At 42.2% G+C, this 22,453-nt stretch overlaps 1 protein-coding gene across 2 annotated transcripts in view; it reads right to left on the reverse strand.

Moving 5' to 3' along the window:
- LRP5 (LDL receptor related protein 5) overlaps positions 1-22,453 on the reverse strand; it is a 198,347-nt gene that overhangs the window by 156,842 nt on the left and 19,052 nt on the right. For both annotated transcript variants that reach the window (XM_026657626.2, XM_026657627.2), the window contains exon 2: positions 10,153-10,350. In XM_026657626.2, the coding sequence (XP_026513411.1) occupies positions 10,153-10,346 (194 nt within the window). In that variant the 5' untranslated portion in view covers positions 10,347-10,350. The remainder of the gene's footprint in view (positions 1-10,152; positions 10,351-22,453) is intronic.

The raw sequence follows: 22,453 nt of genomic DNA on the forward strand, positions 1-22,453 counted from the left end.
CTTATGCTCCAATACGTCTGTTAGTCTGTAAGGTGCCACAGGACTCTGTCGCTTTTTGAGAGTTTACGAATTTGTTCCGTCTCCTCAGATCTAAGATTGGTCTCCATTCTCCATCCTTCTTTAGCATGAGAAAACACTTTGAGTAAAACCCTTTCTCCCTGTGAGGAGAGAAAGAGAGTTCACTTCTTGACTCTGTATAGCCTCATGAGAGGGGGCCCCTGAAGTAAAGTGGGTGGTACAGCCCAATGTTATAAGCTCCCAGGACCCACTTGTCCATTGTAATATGCCACCAAAACTGTTTGAAATGGGAAAGGTGGTCTCCAAAAGACGGAATATGGGTGAATGGTGGCAGCTTGCAAACTAGAGGTGAGGGAGGAACTGAACCCTTGACAAACCTGTCAAAATTATTGTTTCAATGACGACTGGGTACTCGCAGAAAGAGGGTGAGGAGCTCTCTTCCTCTGGAATCTGTCTCTCTTTCTAGAGGGTTCAGTGGTTTCGTCAAATCCAGAGTAATGGGCAGGGTGCGATCTATGGGCAGTTTGAGATCTGCTAAATCTCCTCTTGTTCATAGGGGTGTATATAGCCAGAGACCTCCAGATGGCCTGGAATTCCTTCAGTGTGTGGAGAGACTCATCTGCAGTCCCAGAGAAGAGCTTCCAACCACCACATAACAGAAGATCCTCACAATATTCTGAACCTCTCTTGGGAACCATGACACCCTGCACATAACAACGGCACTGGAGATGGGTCTGGCGGTGGTGTCCACAACATTCTGGCTAATAACTGACTCTCCATGATGACAGCCTGAAAGTGTTTTCTATGCTCTTGTGGAAGGGCTGCAAACTTACTGTAATTCGTGAAGTCATATTCGGCCATGATCACCTGATAGTTTGAGATCTGAAATTGGAGAGTTATGGATGAGTAAGCTTTTTGTCCAAAAAGATATAGCCTCTTCTTATCCTTATCATAAGGAGAAGACCTAGAGTAATGCTGTTTACCCCTCTCATTTACAGCATCCACTACCAGGGTATGAGATTGGTTGGGGGGGGGACAAAAATTCTGAGTCCCTGAGAGAAACATAATATTTTTTATCCGCCTGCTTGCAAGTTGGCAGGACAATGACAGGAGTTTGCCATATAGTCTTTGCAGCATCTAGGAGAGCTTCATTAATGGGTAGCTCAAGCCAGGTGGGTAGTGCTGACTGCAGCATGTTCAGAAGCTTGTGTTGGGAGTCTTTAACCTCATCAAGGGGTATCCAGGAGTGTCAGCCATGCTCTTCACCAGCTCCTGGAATTGGCGAAAATCGTCGGCCATCGATGGTGGTGGAGGCATGACTGCCTCGTCCAGAGACGAGGATGAAATAGAAGTTTGAGGGGTGGCTTCCTTATCCACCCTCATCCCCCGCTATTCAAAGGTCTTCTCATGTTGGGGGTTTGGTAGAAGAGACTGTGTAATTCTAGCCTCTTGACATAATGGAGCTGCAGGTTTGGCAAATGGCTGCCGATACGCTGCCCAAGGATCCCAGTATGGCCACTGGGGGGCCTATGCGGGAGAGGGAGTGGCAGCCAGGATCCCACCACTCCTCTCACAGACAAGGATCCTTGTCAAAATATGGTTTCTTATGCTAATGTGGAGAGTAACCCCATACTGATAAAGAGGAGACTGACTGAATGTCTCCTTCATCCTCCTCAATGTCCTCCAATGGGGAGGCCCCAGTAGAAAAAGGTGGAGAATCTTGCAGTACTGGGGAGCAATGGCAATCCAGTGGCTGGATCTTGGCACCAAGAGTCATTCAGTACCCAGAAGCACTGGGGACTCCAGCTTGTCTAAAACTGACTGGTCTCTGGAGTAGCAAAATTCTTGTGGTACCAGGTGAGTCAGTAGCGAAGCAGCAATTGAGGTGGATAGTTGCGTTGAGGTGGATAGTAGGTTGATCTGGAGCGTGTAGGCACAGTGGCCAAAGGTGTCTTGGTGCTTTGATTGTGCCAGTGCGGACAATGCTGAGTGAGAAGGCACCGATGGAAAGTCTAATGTTGATGGTGCCAATCTAGAGGAATGTATATCTGGGCCTCCCTATCCTTTATTAGATGGTAGCAGGGGCCTGCTGGAGCCTTGCTTCCCTGACGCGCTCCAGGATCTCCCAGCCCCACCACTACTGGAAGAAGGGTCCTTTGCCTCCACAGTACTGAATTGAGAGGTCAAGGCCTCCAACACAGGAGATGTGGCAGGAGATACGGACTTTTTGGGAGCTAGCTACTTGTGGTGGGAGACCGAGCTCCTCCTCTTTGGAGCTTTCCCTGAGTCCTCCGAAGTCTTCTCCCTCTTGAGGGAGACCAAGCCAAAGGGGCACTGGAGCTGTCCGGAGACTAATGTACACTGGGGAGGTCTCCTGACCTGACTCGGAAGCAGGTTGAAGAGAGCAGTCCCTCATCAGAAGCCTCAAATTTAGTTTCCCAATTCTTCCATGCTCCAGATTTGAAAGCTACACAAAAGTTACCCTTTTGGGCAATATGGGACTCTCCCAAGCAATGGATACCCTTTAGAGTGGCCGTCACTGACTGGGATAGCATCCCAACAAGAGAGGCAGCATTTGAAAGCTGGTGAGCCAGGCATGCCCAGACAGGCCAGATAAATTCCCTTGAAAAAAGAGGAGGAAAAAACCCCAAACCTCTCACTGTTATCTAACTTATTCTGCACTAACAAAAACTAACACTAACTAGAAACACCAAACTAACTAAAAACAACTGTAGAACATGTCATGGCATGCACAAGGCGGACATACTACAGCTCTTTCTCAGGCCAAGGCGGTAGAGAAGGAACGGAGGTGATTTGCCCGAGCAGCTCTATATACTCTCGGTGTTCGGCACAAGGTTTTATAGAGCACACACACAGGCTGAACAGAGGCTGCTAATGGAAAATCTCCAATCAGGAGCTTGAGAGGCGCAAGGGTACCTGAAGAGGAGAAGGATGGACTGAAAACCACACAACTGAGAAGTTTGGAGCTGCTTCTAAACTTGGCGTTTCAGGCCAGCTCTAACTTACAAATTTAGCCCTGGTCTACACTACGAGTTTAGGTCGAATTTAGCAGCATTCGATCGATTTAACCCTGCACCCGTCCACACGATGAAGCCATTTTTGTCGACTTAAAGGGCTCTTAAAATCGATTTTTGTACTCCTCCATGATGAGGGGATTAGCGCTGAAATTGACCCTGCTGGGTCGAATTTGGGGTAGTGTGGACGCAATTTGACGGTATTGGCCTCCGGGAGCTATCCCAGAGTTTTCCATTGTGACCGCTCTGGACAACACTCTCAACTCAGATGCACTGGCCAGGTAGACAGGAAAAGCCCCATGAACTTTTGAATTTAATTTCCTGTTTGGCCAGCGTAGCGAGCTGATCAGCACAGGTGACCATGGAGTCCCAGAATCGCAAAAGAGCTCCAGCATGGACCAAACGGGCGGTACCGCATCTGATCGCTGTATGGAGAGACAAATCAGTGCTATCCGACCTCCGTTCCAAAAGGCGAAATGCCGGAATAGTTGAAAAAATCTCCAAGGGCATGAAGGACAGAGGTTATAATAGGGATCCGCAGCAGTGCCGAGTGAAGCCTACCAAAAAACCAGAGAGGCAAACGGCTGCTCCGGGTCAGAGCCCCAGACATGCCACTTCTATGATGAGCTGCATGCTATTCTAGGGGGTGCCCCTACAACTACCCCACGCCTGTGCTTCCCTCCTCCTCCACCCCTCTCGGACTACCTTGGCAGTTATCCCCCGATTTGTGTGAAGAATTAATAAAGAATGCCTGAATTTGAAACAACAATGACTTTATTGCCTCTGCAAGCAGAGATCAAATGGGGGAGGGGATGGCGGTTGGCTTACAGGGAAGTAGAGTGAACCAAAGGGGCGGGTTTTCATCAAGGAGAAACAAACAGAACTTTCACACGGTAGCCTGGCCAGTCATGAAACTGGTTTTCAAAGCTTCTCTGATGCACAGCGCGCCCTGCTGTGCTCTTCTAACCGCCCTGGTGTCTGGCTGCACGTAATCAGCTGCCAGGCAATTTGCCTCAACCTCCCACCCCACCATAACGTCTCCCCCTTACTCTCACAGATATTGTGGAGCACATAGCAAGCAGTAATAACGATGGGAATATTGGTTTTGCTGATGTCTAACCGAGTCAGTAAACTGTGCCAGCGAGCTTTTAAACGTCCAAAGGCACATTCTACCACCATTATGCACTTGCTCAGCCTATAGTTGAACTGCTCCTTACTACTGTCCAGGCTTCATGAGCCATGGGAGCAAGAGATAGGCTGGGGTAGGTGCGACCGCGCAGTGCTGCCAACTGGGAGAGCAGCCTGAGGCAGAAGCCTCCCACTGGCATGATATTCCAGGCAGGACCGAAATCTCCATTAGATGAAACTTAAAGAAGAGAATGACCTGGAGTCATTCCCATTTTTGTCCAGGCGCCCCCGACCGACCTCACCAAGGCTGGCCAGGAGCACCCATGTCTGCCCAGGTGCCCCTAACCAACCTAACCGAGGTCGGCCAGGAGCACCCACGGGACGACGGCTAGCAGTTGTATTGTACTGTCTGCCGTCCGCAAGGCAAGGCAAGGGGATGCTGCTGTGTAGCACTGCAGTACTGCATCTGCCAGCAGCACCCAGGAGACATATGGTGACAGTGAGCGGAGCGGGTTCCATGCTTGCTGTGGTATGTCGTCTGCATGGGTAACCCAGGAAAAAAGGCGAGAAACGATTTTTTACCATTGCTTTCACGGAGGGAGGGAGGGAAGCCTGACGACATGTACCCAGAACCACCCACGACAATGTTTTTGCCCCATCAGGCATTGGGAGCTCAACCCAGAAATCCAATGGGCGGCGTAGATTGCGGGAACTGTGGGATAGCTACCACAGTGCAACGTTCCAAAAGTCGACGCTAGCCTCGGTACTGTGGACGCACACCCCCGACTTAATACGCTTAGTGGGGACACACAATCGACTGTATCAAATCAATTTCTAAAAAAATCGACTTCTATTAAATCGACCTAATTTCGTAGTGTAGACATACCCTTACGTTCTGATCCTGTAACACACGCTCTGCAGGGAAACCCCCTGCTCATGTGTGGAGTCCCATTCACTTTCACAGGGCTATTGCTCTGAGTCAAGCAATCAACTGCATGTATTTCATTGTAGGATCTGAGCCCTATTCATCATTCTGCAGTGCTTTCCCTCATGTTACATGTCTCTCTTTGGATTGATTTCACATTCCCTCCAATTTTCCTTAACCTCTGGATAAATATTATAGCCCCAATCATCACAACAGATTAATCCTATTTTAAATAAACTCATTTTTTTTTTTTTTTTTTTTTTTGGAGGTATGCCACTGATTTGTGATGAGCACAACTGCAAACCACAAAATGTCATTTTACAACACATCTTTTGTATTCAAGAGATCCAAAAGTTTATGCACACAGTAACAACTTGGTGCAATTCAAAGCTCAGCAGTTTTTGGTGTAGGGACATTTTTATAGTAAGTGGAAAGCAAGTATGACAAATTTCCAGCTTGTTAAAAAAAACAAGTCTTAATTGCTTGTTTCTAGTGTTGTGAAAAAAAGCACTCTATTCAAACTGCAAAAACATTACAGATCAAAGTAACATTGGCTAATATAGACATTCAGAATCTCCAAGATAGTACTTTGAAAGTTCACAGAAGTGAGACATTCCCCAAGGAAGGGAAAAACAGAAGAAAATATTTCTTGTAATGAATGGCTTGTCTACACTTACAGCACTGCAGCTGCTCTGCTGTAGCGTTTAGTGAAGACGCTACCTATGCCAACAGGAGAGCTTCTGCCATGGACGTAGGCACTCCACCCCCCTGAACAGCGGTAGCTATGTCGATGGGAGAAGCCCTCCCGTTGACCTAGCGCTGTCTACACCAGGGTTAAGTCGGTATAACTACATCCCTCAGGGGTGTGGATTTTCCACACCCCTGAACGACACAGTTATACCAATATAAGTCTGTGATGTAGACGACCGCTAGTAGTCAGACCTTCATTTGTACCATTTGTGTGCAGGAAGTAGGGGAGAGAAGAGAGGTTAACACTGATGGAAGACAATCCTGTTTTAGTTTCATAAACATAAGCTAAATTTTCATAACTGTCTTGAAAAATTACATAAAAATTTTTACATACACCTATTTGTATATGCCAGGGGTAGGCAACCTATGGCACGCGTGCCGAAGGCAACACGCGAGCTGATTTTCAATGGCACTCACACTGCCCGGGTCCTGGCCACCGGTCCGGGGGGGCTCTGCATTTTAATTTAATTTTAAATGAAGCTTCTTAAAATTTTAAAAACCTTATTTACTTTACATACAACAATAGTTTAGTTATATATTATAGACTTATAGAGAGAGACCTTCTAAAAACGTTAAAATGAATTACTGGCACGCAAAACTTTAAATTAGAGTGAATAAATGAAGACTCGGCACACCACTTCTGAAAGGTTGCCGACCCCTGGTATATGCAAAGCTCATTTTATGTACATACATTAGGTAAGTATTTACACATGCATATTCAATAGTCTTTGTATGCAAAACTTTTATGTGCAGTTTTGGAGGTAGAGTTAAGGCTGCTTTGAAAATCTGATTCTGTAAACAATCAACAAGTGATTTCTCATAGTAATAAATCACTAAAAGAATAAAGAAAAACCTAACCTTTGGTATTCTTACCTTCACTTTCCACCCTTTGCTGTAATGCCTTTTCTAACAAGGATGATATCTGAACTTGTGTAACTTTCTAGGTCTGGAGCATTTGTATCTAACTATGCACTGTCTTTACTTTTTATTATTTCCATCCACAACAGGATCCCCTCCCCCCTGGATTATGTGCCTTGAACAACTGAGACTTACTTTCAAACTGAAGCCTGCTAACATACAGACAGATCACTCCAGTAATTTTAAATCCACTACACAGAATGCAAATTACTGGTTTATTTGGATTTTGAAGTGATGGGGCCTTTGGGAGAGGGAAGGGATTTGTAGAACTGAAGGATTTATTTCTTGACAAATTTCAAGTGAAATTTATTTTGCTTTGTTAAAAATAAAGACTATTCAGGAATAAAGCAGCCCAATGCTATTTCAATGTCTATCCTACAATTATATTCAAGTTTGAACTGCAATATAAATCTAACTTGTCACCAGATGCCAAACAGTTTACTTCATTTTTGATTTTCTAAATAAATGTATCAGTGGGGAAAAAATTGAACAAAAATCCCATGAAGATGCACTATCAAGATCAACACTCACCTTTTTTGATTAAAAAAAATACCACAGGCCTAACATTCTAGGAAAGAGAACTTATCATACAAATGGCAGTAATATAAATTATTTATAGCTGACTGAAATTCTGCCACTAGCTTTACTATACAGTGGACTAGTGCCTTTATTCATCTGCATGGACTCAAGGATTTTCCAGCAATGTGTGCTACATTGGGCTATCCTGACACCTGGTGCATATTCACGCTCTTCAAGACCAGCTACTAAAGTGTGCAATACAAGTGTATTGTTGAGCTACACTGATTTCACATCCAGAGCGGGGACACATAATTCAATATCTGTATTAAAATGCCATCTGATTTATGGTACAATATAACTGGAAAAAAAAACCATGTGCTAAGCTGTCACAAGACAATTTGGACAGAGTTCCTTTGAAATGGAAGACCCTGCTTGGATTTGAGCATTCAGGAAACTCGCTGCCTTTCTCCTCCATAATATAAGCAAATTAAACACTACTTACTAACTATTGTCTGAACATCCTTACACATGAAATAATTTGGAGTGAAGTCAATGGGAGTTGTGTGCACAAAGGAACCACAGGATCATATTTAAAATTGAGAAATAACCAAAATACCCTCTTTTACAAAAACCAAAAACATTTCAGATACATTAAATTGTGTAGAAATGTCAGTTCATAGTGAGATAGCACACAACCCCAAAACTTTGAATCAGCTACAAGTCTTTGAGATATTATCCCACATCTGAAAAGTTTCCCTCCCTCATCACTACCTCTGTGGCTCCCTCTGTGTTACTAACTTTGTGAATATTATTAAAATTAATAATATCACACAGCTCTTTTAAAGCCCTTTGCATCAGTAAATCTCCAAGCGTTTTAACAAAGAATGTCAGTATCACTATCCCTATTTCACAGATGGGAAAACTGAGACACAGTATACCTTTCTCTAAAGCACTCTTGAATACAGTTCACATGAAAGATTTTATTTTATTTTATATTATACTGGTATAAAAAGAGGTGCATAATACAAAATCCATCTGAATTTTTAACAGGTTGGATAATTGGCTTCGTAAGAGGCAATTTTTGGTTATCTGAAACACATGAATCATGTATATTATACAGATGTATCTATAATTTCTATTTTGCCCTCACGTTTTTTCTCCCACTGGGATAGCAGTTGTTGCCAACTTGAGGCTCTGTTCCACTATGTTTTAACATGAGACCTGTAGTTCTCAACCCGTGGCCCAAGCAACACACAGCTGCGGCCCATGTGACATCCTCAGGGTCATACAGGTAGTGTGTGTGTACATATATATGTATAGTGTGTGGATATGGCCCACATAACACAGAGAGCTGCATATGAGGCCCACAATGGAAAATAGGTTGAGAACCACTGCATTAGACAGTTTACATCTCCAGGATACTTTCCTTTAGAGTGATGGCCACAATCTCAGCATCGCAAGTGGGGTTTCAGGACAGAGAGAAGATTCAAGCTGGACAATGGAATTCTGAATGCGTATGGTCCTTCATTTTAAACAAAAGCTGTGCACCTGTTTAAGATTCAGGAAGAGGTGCGCACACATAGCTTTGTATATATGCAGATAGTACGTTACGTGGTGTTAGCATTTAGGATCCTTGGGAAAGATTTTCTAAGGTACAAAGGGGAATCAGGTGCCTTACTGCCCTTTTTGCCTTTAAAAATAAATCTTCCTCTATTGTAGTAATATTAAATAATTTAAAAATTAAAAAGGCCAAACAAATTAAGTTCACAGGAAGATTTACTTCTGTCATGCTCTGCTCACCAGAAGGATATCTGACTGCTTAATAAAGCACTTCTTGGATACCAAAGTTTGAGGCCTAAATAACTGGATAATGTACTTTTAAATTAAGGTGGTGTGTTTTGGGTTATCTCAAATCACACCAGATGGCCTTTTTTTAATCTGGCATATGTACATGTGGCTACACCTTAAAGCCATTGGGAGACTGAAACTGGTGCAGAATGCAGTGGGTTGCTTACTGAGTGGGGCATCTTGCTGGAAGCCTATGACACCAGTGGACCGGGATCGGCATTTGGTCTCTGGATGGATTTTAAGGTGTTGGTTACGATCTATAAAGCCCTAACAAGCCCGGGACCAGCCTCCCTGAGGGATTACCTCACTCCCCAGGGCAGACAGCCGGAGCTGTGATCAGCAGGGATGCTCTAGTATGATCCCCTTTGTAATAAAACAGGTAAGGTGACTGGCAGGGCGTTCTTTACGAGGGCTCAGATTCTGGAACCTGCTCCCAACACTTGGTCCAAAATAGCACAAACTTGATGACTGGGCATGCTGCAAAAGACACTTGTTCAACAGGGTGTTTGGAGAAGGCTGAGGGATGCTCCCAATAATGCTGAAGGGGTGGGAAGGATTTCTGTAGGTGGCTAGCTGGCTGAGTTCCTGTTAAAATAATTACTTTCATGCTGCTGGAACTTTACTATATCATTAATGATGTGGTAGGGCACCTAGAGCCTTGGATAGGCATCTTTAATCATTTTAAAATATATAAATGTGCCTAGAGCAGAAAAATTATACTGTGGGGGAAGATTGTAACTGGCCTACAGTAGAATGCTGATGCTAATATTCTAATTATTCTTTAACAAAAATAGAACCAGTCTTATGAATGCCAGGAATCCATACATGTTCATAGGCATGCTAATGATAAGGTTAGCAAGATTGATAGGGTAGATATACATAGTTATAAATGACTACTGAAAAAAGCACTAGCATAAAATCAATGCTAGTTATGAAAAAGCAAACGTGCATGCATACACGCAAATGCACACACCCTTCTCTCACACTGATACAGACCAATCGGAAACATACCTAAAGGAACCATCCAGATTTGCTCTATGAATGAAACTCAGCTTTGCATCAGCCCAGTATAGCTTCTGCTCATCAAGATCTATCGTGAGTCCATTAGGCCAATAAATGTCTGAATTAACAATTATTTTTCGAGTGCTGCTATCCATTCCTGCCCGTTCTATTCTGGGTGTTTCTCCCCAGTCCGTCCAATACATGTACCTAAAAAAAAAAAAAACAACAACAAAAATGTGTGTGTTAAGAAGTTAAAATGCTCACTCATTGAAAGTATCAATCACATCTTTTTCTGAAGTTTGAAGTATTATTTTTATTTATATTACTGTACAGTGGCATAATTACACACATACCTCAAAGCTTTTACTATACTAAACACACACAAAAACCAAAATTCCAGTGGTTCCAACAAGTTCCTGCAGTATAACAATGTATTTCATAAACTTACCACATTGTATGAGAGCTTACCATTCATCTCTCAATCTTAGAGTAGAGCCGGAACGTCAAAAGCATGTACAACTGTGTGCCTCATTCGAAGGTTCAACTACTACAACTGCATGTACTAATCACATTGATACATGCAAGCGACCAATTGCGCATCCAACTGGCCAATTAGCTCATACAATCATAGTAATTGCGCTCAAATTTTTGTAAGTCTGTAGACCACAAGGAAAGAATGAAGGTAAACGGCTGTGTTCCTTTAAACAAATAAAAAACTGAATGTTTTTGTATACTAGCGACATCTCATTTTAAAATTTTGGTTTACAACAGTCAGGGGTTGTTGTGTTGTTGTTCTTTTTCCTCATACCCAGGCTTGAGTTCAGGATTCTGGTTTTCCTCAGTTAGCAGCTGATGATTTTGCTATCACCTAAAGCAGTATTAAAGAAAGAAAGCAAACCCTTGCTCTGTGTTATCAGCATCAGCAAGATCACCCCAACAGCACAGAATCTGGAATACAGACATCACCAGGTGAAAGCCCTCCTAATCCATCTTGTATTTATATCTAACTTTTAATTCTATGCGCATAACTCTGAAAGAATAAATGAGAAGCAAGAAACATTTCCCTTCCCTCAGTTCAAGTGGAGAGTGAGATTGAGGGGCAAGTGAGAGAAGAATGGGTGAAACTGAAAAATGGAAGAACCATCTAAGGATAATGGCTACTGCTATATAATATACCAGTTTATGTTGTCTCGGTCCTCATGTAGCAGGTCAGCTCTGCCCTATACTGAGTGGAATCCCAACCCTGTTCAGTTGCGTGTGATCGTGTAGTATAACTGGTAGAACTCTCATGTAGACAGGGCCTTAATCTCAGTTCACCATCTGCAAAATGGGACTAATCATACTCCCTCCTTCTCTCCTACCCCTTGTCTTTCTTGTTTATTCAGACTGCAAGCTCCTCAGGGGAAGGACTGTCTCACAGTAGGTGTATTTAAAACACCTAGCATAACTGGCCCCTATATTTTGGGTATGGCCTCTAAATACCAAACAACAGCTTACAACTAGTTAAATAAACATCTAATCTAATGCAGTATCCAGGGAGTTGAACCATTTTCCAACTATAGGTATAGAAAATTATAACAATGTTTGATAATATATATATATATATATATATATATATATATAAAATTCAATGTAATAAAACAAAACAAAAAACCATTGAAGATAGCTGCTGTATCACAGGAGACACAACAAACTACTGGAGAAAGAAATATGGGGTATAAATTTGCTTTATAAAGCACTTTTGGTGAAGTGTCCCCAAGGCATTTAAATAGCAATCATAAAGTGTGCCAAATTGGAAATAAATTCAAGCATGAACTTAATATGCTGGGTATAATTTGAAGTTACAACATGAAAGATATACTTTGAAACACAATGTTGGTTTCAAAAGCAGCACAGTCATTGGAGCAACAATCTATTTATGATTTGTAGCAAATGCCATCTGTTCAAATAAGTAATAAAAAATTATCTATTAAGTGTCACATTTCCAAAGAGTCAAGATGATAATAAAGTGAAGCCACAGAAACCTTTGTCTTAGGAGGCAACACAGAAAACCACGTTTTCAAGCAGGTCCCATTTTCTTACCATTTCATTGATGTTTAAACAAGTTTACTATTCACAATCCTGTCCAGAGGACTTAAAAGTAATACAATAACTGTTGAGCAGCATTTAACTTAGAACAAAGAGAAAAGGGGACGGGGGGGGGGGGGGGGGGGAACGGGGAGGGGGGCGCAGACAGACAGACTGGCCTTTGCTTGGCTTTGTTCTCCCAGGTGCACACATTCAGACGACTCATGTCTTTCTTTAGTCTCCTGGTAAGAAATAATCAATTATATTTGCAGCTGAAACAGGTCATGAAGAAAGACTCGAATGCAGCGGGGGAAAATAGGAAGTTTCAAAATTCCCAAAAGATAAAGAGTAAAAATTAGGGTTGTCAATTAATCGCAGTTAACTAAAAAATTTAATCATTAATCGCAGTTTTAATTGCACTGTTAAACAAGAGAATACCAATTGAAATTTATTAAATATTTTTGGATGTTTTTCTACATTTTCAAATATATTGATTTCTATTACAATACAAAATACAAAGTGTACACTGCTCACTTTATATTATTTTATTACAAATATTTTCACTGTAAAAATGATAAAGAAATAGTATTTTCCAGTTCACCTCATACAAGTACTGTAGCGCAATCTCTTTATCATGAAAATGCAACTTACAAATGTAGATTGTTTTGTTACATAACTGCACTCAAAAACAAAACAATATAAAATTTTAGAGCCTACCAAGTCCACTCAGTCCTACTTCTTGTTCAGCCAATCACTAAGACAAACAAGTTTGCTTACATTTATGGGAGATAATGCTGCCCTCTTCTTATTTACAATGTCACCAGAAAATGAGAACAGGCGCTCGCATGGCACTTTTGTAGCCAGCATTGCAAGGTATTTACGTGCCAGATGCGCTAACCATTCGTAGGCCCCTTCATGCTTCAGCCGCCATTCCAGAGGACATACTTCCATGCTGATGACGCTCGTTGAAAAAATAATGAGTTAATTAAATTTGTGACTGAACTCCTTGGGGCAGAAATGCATGTCTCCTGCTCTGTTTTACCCACATTCTGCCATATATTTCATGTTATAGCAGCCTTGGATAATGACTCAGCACGTTGTTCATTTTAAGAACACTTTCGCTGCAGATTTAACAAAATGCAAAGAAGGTACCAATGTGAGATTTCTAAAGATAGCTACAGCACTCAACCCAAGATTTAAGAATCTGAAGTGCTGTCCAAAATCTGAGAGGGAGGAGGTGTGGAGCATGCTTTCAGAAGTCTTAAAAAAGCAACATTCCGATGCAGAAACTACAGAACCCGAACCACCAAAAAAGAAAATCAACCTTCTGCTGGTGGCATCTGACTCAGATTATGAAAATGAACATGCGTCGGTCCACACTGCTTTGGATAGTTATCGAGCAGAACCTGTCATCAGCCTGGACGCATGTCCTCTGGAATGGTGGATGAAGCATAACGGGACATATGAATCTTTAGCGCATCTGGCATGTAAGTATCTTGCGATGCCGGCTGCAACAGTGCCATGTGAATGCCTGTTCTCACTTTCAGGTGACATTGTGAACAAGAAGCAGGCAGCATTATCTCCTCCAAATATAAACAAACTTGTTTGTCTGAGTGATTGGTTGACCAAGAAATAGGACTGAGTGGACTTGTAGGCTCTAAAGGTTTACATTGTTTTGTTTTTGAATGCAGTTATTTTTTGTACATAATTCTATATTGGTAAGTTCAACTTTCATGATAAAGAGACTGCACTACAGTACTTGTATTAGGTGAATTGAAAAATACTATTTCTTTTGTTTTTGATAGTGCAAATATTTGTAATAAAAAATAAATATAAAGTGAGCACTGTACATTTTGTATTCCGTGTTGTAATTGAAATGAATATATTTGAAAATGTAGAAAACATCCAAAAATATTTAAATAAACGGTATTCTATTATTGTTTACAGTGCAATTAATCGCGATTAATTTTTTTAATTGTTTGATAGCCCTAGTAAAAATTATTTCTTCTACAACACAGACTTGGTGTTTTCTTGGAGAGTTCTCGCTGCAAAGTCTGAGTGAATTTTACATTACCTTAAATCCCAGAGGAAACAAATCCTTTAGTTTCTTCAGCAGCATAGGAAATTATCAAGAAAACACAATAGAAAAATAAGAATTTGCCACACCAAATTGGACCAATCATCCATCTAATCCAGTATTTTATCACCAGCAATGGTCCTTACCAGATGCTTCAGAAGAAGGTGCAAGAAATCCCATGATGTCAATCATGGAATAACGTGGCTGTGTAGGGACATTTTCTTTCTAACAAGGGTCAGTTAGTGGTTGGCTTATACCATAAAACATGTAAGTTTATATCCCTGACATTTTTACCTAATGTAACCTGTGGAAACTATTATTCCCTTGTCCAAAAAAGGTCCACTTGTTTCTTCTGGCCTTGGAGAGAGATACGGGGATTGAGGCAGAAGCCAATGTATTGGAGTGTTCATATTTGATTACATTACTTGATAGGAGTGAGCAGACTGCATTGCATTGTTGTATGTGTCAGTTTAAACAATTCTAGGTTGTGGTGCTGTAGCTGTATTGGTCCCAGGATATTAGAGAGACCAAGGGGATGAGATAATATCTTTTATTGGACCAACTGTCAGTGTCAAATCCTTTTCTGAATCCCACTAGGCCACTGACCTCAAAAACTTTTGACAGTGAGTTCCACAAGTTAATTATGCGGGGGGGGGATAGTGAGTGAGAGAGAGAGAGAGTTTTTCCTTGGATTGGTTTTAATTTGGTTCCTTTTAATTTCATTGGATGCTTCTGTGGTCTAGAATTTTGAGAAAGGAAAACTCCAATGTTCCATAAAGTACTTCCCAAATACACCTCCTATTGTGTCCCTTATTATGTGTTATCTCTGAATTACATAATCTTAATCTCTCTCCTCATATGGAACTTTTTCCCTTGCTTGTAATTGAAGTTCATACAAAATATGTAAACAGAGAGAATATGTCTGAAGCTTACAAAATGCTTTTGGATCCTCAGAAGAAGACATTGAAGTGCAAAGTATTCTTTATATGGCCTGATCCAAACTCCACTGAAATCAATGATAAACTTTACATGAAATTTTTTTTACACCCCTCAGCAACACTGCTAGGTCGACCTAAGATTTAGGTGTAGACCAGGCCTACATTAAGCCTAAATGTGTCAGCTAACATCTTCCAAACCCTAGCCTCGACAAGGCCACTGTGACTAGGCACTGCTGCTCTGAACTCACATATTTTGGGCGAGGCAATAGCCTTGATGCCAAAATGTCCTGGCTTCTGTGGATTTACACTAGTTTAATTGTATGGTAATTCTTTTTTAAAGGAACCACCAATCCAGTGACAACTGTTACAGAAGAGTCAAGAATCTTACTGTGCCCAGCTGGAAACCTGCACGTTAAACATGACTTTGCACTATTTTAAATAGTTATAGCAGCCCCTCAATCATCATTAATATATTTAGAATTATAAACACAAACCAAAAAGGAGCTCTAAGTGTCCATAACAATTATTTAAAAGTAAACCCAGATATAAAACCAGCAGCAACCTCCTGCATGTACAGCAGGAACTAATTAAACCTTACAGCAGAAGGAAACAAAGAAGGAAAAAAGATGCCACCTTCCCTAAAAATACCCCTTGAGCAACATCTTCAGATGAAGCTGGGGAACAATTTCCAAAGCCCAGGTGGCCCTGAAGAATCACATCCTGCCAGCAGCTGCCTTTTTCTTTTATATCAAAAGGGTTCCAGCTTGGGAGACTCGGATGACCCCAGCTGTGGCCATATAGCATGAGCTGATGCACGGTTCCACAAGAGGACAAGTCTCAGGCCATGCAGAGCTTTACAGGACTAAACCAATAAGTTACACAATACAACTGGAAACCCACACACTGCATGAAGTTTGCTTGATTTGCCTGCACACTAACTATACTCCCAATATTTAGCAGATTACCAGGGACCATATTCATCCTCAGCCATGTGCGCTTGACTCCTGTAGAATTCAAGAGGAGCTGCATACACGCAGAGTTCAATGGGAGCTACACGCAGACATATCCAACAATACAATATGATCCACGGGTAATAGAAACCTGCAAGGAATGTCTAGCAATTCCCAGGGGCATTTATCAAAACAAATATCACTAGATCAACAGGCAGTGAAATGGTAATGTTATCAGCATTTCTGCAATGGGTTATTTTTCTCCTATACTTGATCCCTTGTGTTTTTTAACCTGGAGTACAAAAGGTGCCATGTAATAACTTCTATTTTACAATCCAGTTACTATTATTCTGCATAAGGCATGAGTATTATCATTTTAAGGAGTATGTTGACTGGAAAGACAAAGTAGTTGTTTTTAAAAATGTTTCCTATTTTATATATAATTATACAGCCCCATTACCACAGTATCTGCGACCACCTGAGCATTTGATGCATTTATTCTCATCACCCCTGTCAGGTAGGGAAGTGCCATTATTCCTGTTTTACAGATGAGGAACTGAAGCACAGTCAGGCTAAGTAACTGCCCAAGATCACATATGAAATCTGTGTGGAGCTGGGAACTGAACCTATGTCTCCTTAGTCCCAGTTACTGATCATTGGATCATCTTTCCTCCCAGCATAACATCTTCGCTGTTCTGATTTTGTACTGATCAAATAACCACAAGTACTACACAGAGATCTATATCATGCACTAATTAATAAAATGTCACATTTAAAATCTTTGTCTATGTGAGAATACTAAGATCACAAAGTATGGACTTTTTTACCCTCCTTCTGTCTTACAAAAAGTGGCAAAATCAATTCAAATCAAATTAAGTACAAATCTGATGCTGGCTGAGATATTGTATGCCAAGGTGCAACCCAAAACAGAAATTATCTGGGAGAGTTAGAAATCCCAGGAAAAAAACAAGTTTTATTATGGAAACACTGACATAAGCTTAGTTAAAGCAGCACTAGCAAACTCTGCTGGAACAATACCATTAAAACAAGATTCCAGAGTAGCAGCCGTGTTAGTCTGTATCCGCAAAAAGAACAGGAGTACTTGTGGCACCTTAGAGACTAACAAATTTATTAGAGCATAAGCTTTCGTGGGCTACAACCCACTTCTTCGGATGCATATAGTTTACCAGAGGAGTCTGGACATTAAAATAGCTCAGTGTAGGTATGTGAAACAAGCTCAGAAATCCTCAGGCATTCTAGGAGACTGACATGCTCACAAATCTAGTTAAGTGGTGTGGAAAAGAAGCCAGCTGAGAGGGTCTTTTACTACTATTACCGTAACTAACCAAAGAACTGTGCCAAGGAAAGGGAGAGGGGGAAAAGGCCAGGAGTGGGAAGTTCATATAGAAGCCTGAAATTCAGAAGCAGGAGAATGGAAGAAAAAATGTTAAGCAACAGGGCTTCCGACAGCAGCATGGACGCCTTGTAATTAACAAATCAGCATAGTCATAAAGCATGCCTTTTTAGCGTGAGGGGACGTGAATGTGTTACTGGAACATGAACACGTTGCATGTAATGAAAATATTAAAAAAATTTTCTCCTGATATGATCACAGTTGGCAAGATTGAGGCTTCAGGCCCACCCTCAAACTAACCCATGCATCTGCTAAATAAAAGAACATTGGAGGCTTCTATTGAACCTATCTTGTGCCAGTGAGACAGCTGTGGCACGGTACCTGAGAAATCTCAAGAGCAGAATTCAGTAAAGAAAAATCCACATAGATAAAGCGATACTAAATTTTCCTAATTTATGTAATGTTCAAATACAGCTTTTACATTAAGCACTTTGCTTTTTCAAAGCACTGTATGCAACATTTATCAATCCTTATAGGAACATAAGTAAACAATACCTTAATTTTTAGGAACGGGTAAACTGAGGCAGAAAGCAGCAGTGAGGTGCCTAATATGACAGCAGTGTTGCCTAGTGGATCAGGCACTGACTGACCTCAGTCCTATCCACAGCTCTGCTCCTGGACTGCGGGGTGAACTTGGCCAAGCCACTTCGACCCTATATGTCTCAGTTTCCCCATCTGTTAAATGGGGATAGTGATACCTCTGAAAAGCACTTTGAAGTCTACTGATTAAGAGAGACAGGTATTATCATCATCATCAGAAATTGGCAGAGCTAGGATTAGAACTCAGCTGTTTGACTCTCATTCTCCCTCATAGGTATAAATCTTATAAGTGTTTGGCCAACATCCTTCCTATGAGCCATTAAAACAATTAATCACAACAGGGTGTGCAACTGCTCAGTAAATAATCAACTTAAACTCACCTGATAACAGGTATTTAAACCAAGAACATCCACTTAAGAAGGCTGCAATGATGTCTACACAAGGCCCAAGGCACCTAAATGAAGTAGCCAGATTTTTTCAACTGCTCAGCGCCCAGCATCTCCCACTACTCACAATGGAAGCTCAGCACTTGAGAGGTGCTTACATGGGAGCTGTGTTCTTTTGAAAATGTGGCCCTGCTCGTGGGTGCGGAGCACTTAGAGATCTGAACCAAAGTGTCATTTACCATATTTTACAAAAAAACTCACTGGATAGAATAGGCTTCCAGGAACATTATTCGCTAGAACATATTATGGGTATTAATTTTACAGAGTATCCAACCCTGAAGGATATACACAACCTGTGTGACTTTATTTAAACTAAAAAAGCACCAGAGCACTTCCATAAAAGTTACAAGTTACAGCCATGGGTAAAGATGCTTCAGACAATCATCAAAAGCTGACAATGTTTTAAAACAAACAGTCCCATAATTGTGCCTTAACAAACCATAGTGACACATTTGATTTTATGCACCCAGGTCTGCTTCCATGTGGATAGCAGCTAGAAGATAAGAGCATGGTAACATTTGCCAGGCTTTGCAGAAATGATTAACATTCAGGTTACAAATAACTTTTATTTCTTTAGGAACCATTCAGACAGTTGCAGAGGTAATAAAAATGAGGCACTTTTATGAAGCAGCACGCATTGCGATCCTTCAGCGATCAATACTCACCATAAATGTTTCACCAAATGAGCAGGGAATAAACAAGCTAAGGTGACTGACCCTACATTTATTTTACTTGTCCTTTAAGGATACGAGTGCTTTTCATCATCTCCTCCTCTTTGGGTTTTGGCCCTTTAGCTTGAGGTGTTTCTTTATTATGCTTTTCAAATTACATTAAAACAAAACTAGAACTACACAGACAGTACTGACTAATGCTGGCCCTAAGTTGAATCATATTTTGTTAGACTAAACATACCTACAACCCACAGGAGCTGTACCAGTGAGAAAAGGTATGTCTCTTTTTGAGCGCACAAACACTTCTGAACTATCAAGTCAAACTTTTGTAACCAAAAGCTTACTAGACTCAACGGAGCTAATAAAACCTTCCATTAGCTGCTGGTCCAGCAGTGAATTAAGCACAGTAGCTCAAAATTTCATTACCAAAGCCCCTATTCAGGAGGATAATTAATCATATGTATAGTCCCATTGAAGACAATGAGTAATTAGGCTGTGGGACCTGCTGAAGTATCATGTTGAATCAGGGCCTCAATGGAGTTGTGTGTGTCTGAAGAACGTGATTGATAAATGTCTGGAAAAATGGCCAGATTGCACTCCCAGGGCCTCTATTTTGCATGCTTTAGCTCATTTAAAAATTCCAAGTGCAGGAGCAAAACAGGATGGAAACCATGCTTCCTTTAGTATAAACCTGCGGGTCAATTCTTATTTCCTGATATTTCACCCCTCCTGTCATCAGAAAGCCGGAAGAGTTGTGCCATCTCCCCAAATGAAGCACTGTGTCACTAATCTTAGAGTCGTCGTCCCCCCCCACACACACAAACACACACACAGGGGGCCAGACTCTCAGCTGTTGTAAATCAGCATAGTTCCATTGACTTCAAAGAAGCAATTCTGATTTACACAAGCTGAGGATCTGTCCTGGGATTTTTCAGTTACATTCCAGTGATGCTGAGTTTAATACATATTTAAAACTTCTGTTTTTTGCCCACTACCAATCCAAGGTTCATTCCTTTAAAAAAAAAAAAAAAAAAAACCATACACACACACACACACGCCCTAAGCCTGCTTGTTAGTGACAGAGATGGAAGAGAAAACACTCATTTATTAAATAATGGGAGGCGCACAAACACTACAGTGATAGGGATCTTTATAAGTAGGGCCCTACCAAATTCACAGCTGTGAAAAACACATAACGGACCGTGAAATATGCTCTTGACCATGAAATCTGCTCTCGACAGTGAAATCTGGCTATTGTAGGGGGATCGCAGTATTGCCACCTTTACTTCTGCGCTGTCTTCAGAGCTGGGGTGGCTGGAGAGTGTAGAGTGGCAGCTGCTGGCTGGGTGCCCAGCTCTGAAGGCAGCGCCACCACCACCAGCAGCACAGACGTGAGGGTGGCATGGTAAGGGGGGGTCATCGCTTTTTGCAGGGGGGCAGGGCCGGCCTTAGAGGTAGATAATGTGGGCAACTGACCAGGGTGCTGTAGTCGGAGGTGGGGGGAGGTGGGAAGCATGGTCACAGCCAACCCAAAGTCCCTTTAGCCCCCAGATTCTGGGCCCAGAGTCAGAAAGGGGCTGGGTTTGGAGTGCCTCGGCCAGGGGCTCCTACCTTGTGCTAGTCCAGGCTGGGCTGGGGAAGGATGGGACTTCCTCTTCTCCTGCACAGGCAGCTCCCGGGGCCAGGTCAGACCCTCTTCCAGGAACCTCCCTTGGCTGCAGGAAGCACCATGGCTGCTATCTGGGGGTCCAGCTCTGAAAGCAGTGCTCCCGCCAGCAGCAGTGCAAAAGTAAGGGTGGCAATACCTCATCCCCCTACGGTAACCTTGAGACCACCCCGCACAACTCCCTTTTGGGTCAGGACCCCCATGGTTACAACACCGTGAAATTTCAGATTTAAATATCTGAAACCATGAAATTTAAGATTTTTAAAATCCTATGATTGTAAAATTTACCAAAATGGACCATGAATTTGGTAGTGCCCTAATTATAAGAACCTGGATAGACAGGTCACATCCTTGCATATGCACCTTAACCTATTGCATGGATGAGGGCAGGACTCCCTATGAAATTTCCAAAGACTACACAGGCATGCACACAATCAATACACTTGGACAGCCTTTTACCAAATCTCATTACAAGATATGGTGTGAATGCAAAAATTAAAAAAAACTTTTATGAAACTTTCAAAAATCACTATCTTTTTTAGACAGATGACAAAAAGTCACAGATATGTCCTCTTTCTGCCAGGTTCTAAGGGTATGTCTACACTACGAAATTAGGTCCAATTAATAGAAGCCGGTTTTATAGAAATCGGTTGTATACAGCCGATTGTGTGTGTCCCCACATAAAATGCTCTAAGTGCTCTAGTCGGCGGACCGCGTCCACAGTACCGAGGCTAGCGTCGACTTCCGGAGCATTGCACTATGGGTAGCTATCCCACAGTTCCCGCAGTCTCCGCCGCCCATTGGAATTATGGGTTGAGATCCCAATGCCCGAATGATGCAAAACAGTGTCGCGGGGGGTTCTGGGTACATGTCGTCAGGCCCCTCCCCCTCCGTCAGAGCAACGGCAGACAATAGATTCGTGCCTTTTTACCTGGGTTACCTGTGCAGACAACATACCATGGCAAGCATGGAGCCTGCTCAGCTCAGCTCACCGTCACCATATGTCATCTGGGTGCCGGCAGACGTGGGACTGCATTGCTACACAGCAGCAGCAGCTAACTGCCTTTTGGCGGTAGACGGTTCAGCATGACTGGTAGCCTTCATCGGCGATCTGGGTGCTGGCAGCCGTAGGGCTGCATTGCACCAGCCCTTGCCTTTTGCCCTTTGGCAGTAGATGGTTTATTACGACTGGTATCCATCGTCATCGTACTGCAGTGGCTGTCAATCATGGGCACCTGGGCAGACATGCTCAGTCCTATCGAACTGTCTTGACAATGATGGCTATCAGTCGTAGTATGCTATTTTCTGCCAAGCGCCCAGTATTTTCTGCTAAGCACCCAGATCGCCGATGAAGGCTACCAGTCATGCTGCACCGTCTACCGCCAAAAGGCAGTTAGCTGCTGCTGCTGTGTAGCAATGCAGTCCCACGTCTGCCGGCACCCAGATGACATATGGTGACGGTGAGCTGAGCTGAGCGGGCTCCATGCTTGCCATGGTATGTTGTCTGCACAGGTAACCCAGGTAAAAAGGCGCGAATCTAT

The sequence above is a fragment of the Terrapene carolina genome, unplaced genomic scaffold, assembly GCF_002925995.2.
Source record: "Terrapene carolina triunguis isolate 2854851 unplaced genomic scaffold, T_m_triunguis-2.0 Scaffold250, whole genome shotgun sequence".
Lineage (NCBI taxonomy): Eukaryota > Metazoa > Chordata > Testudines > Emydidae > Terrapene > Terrapene triunguis.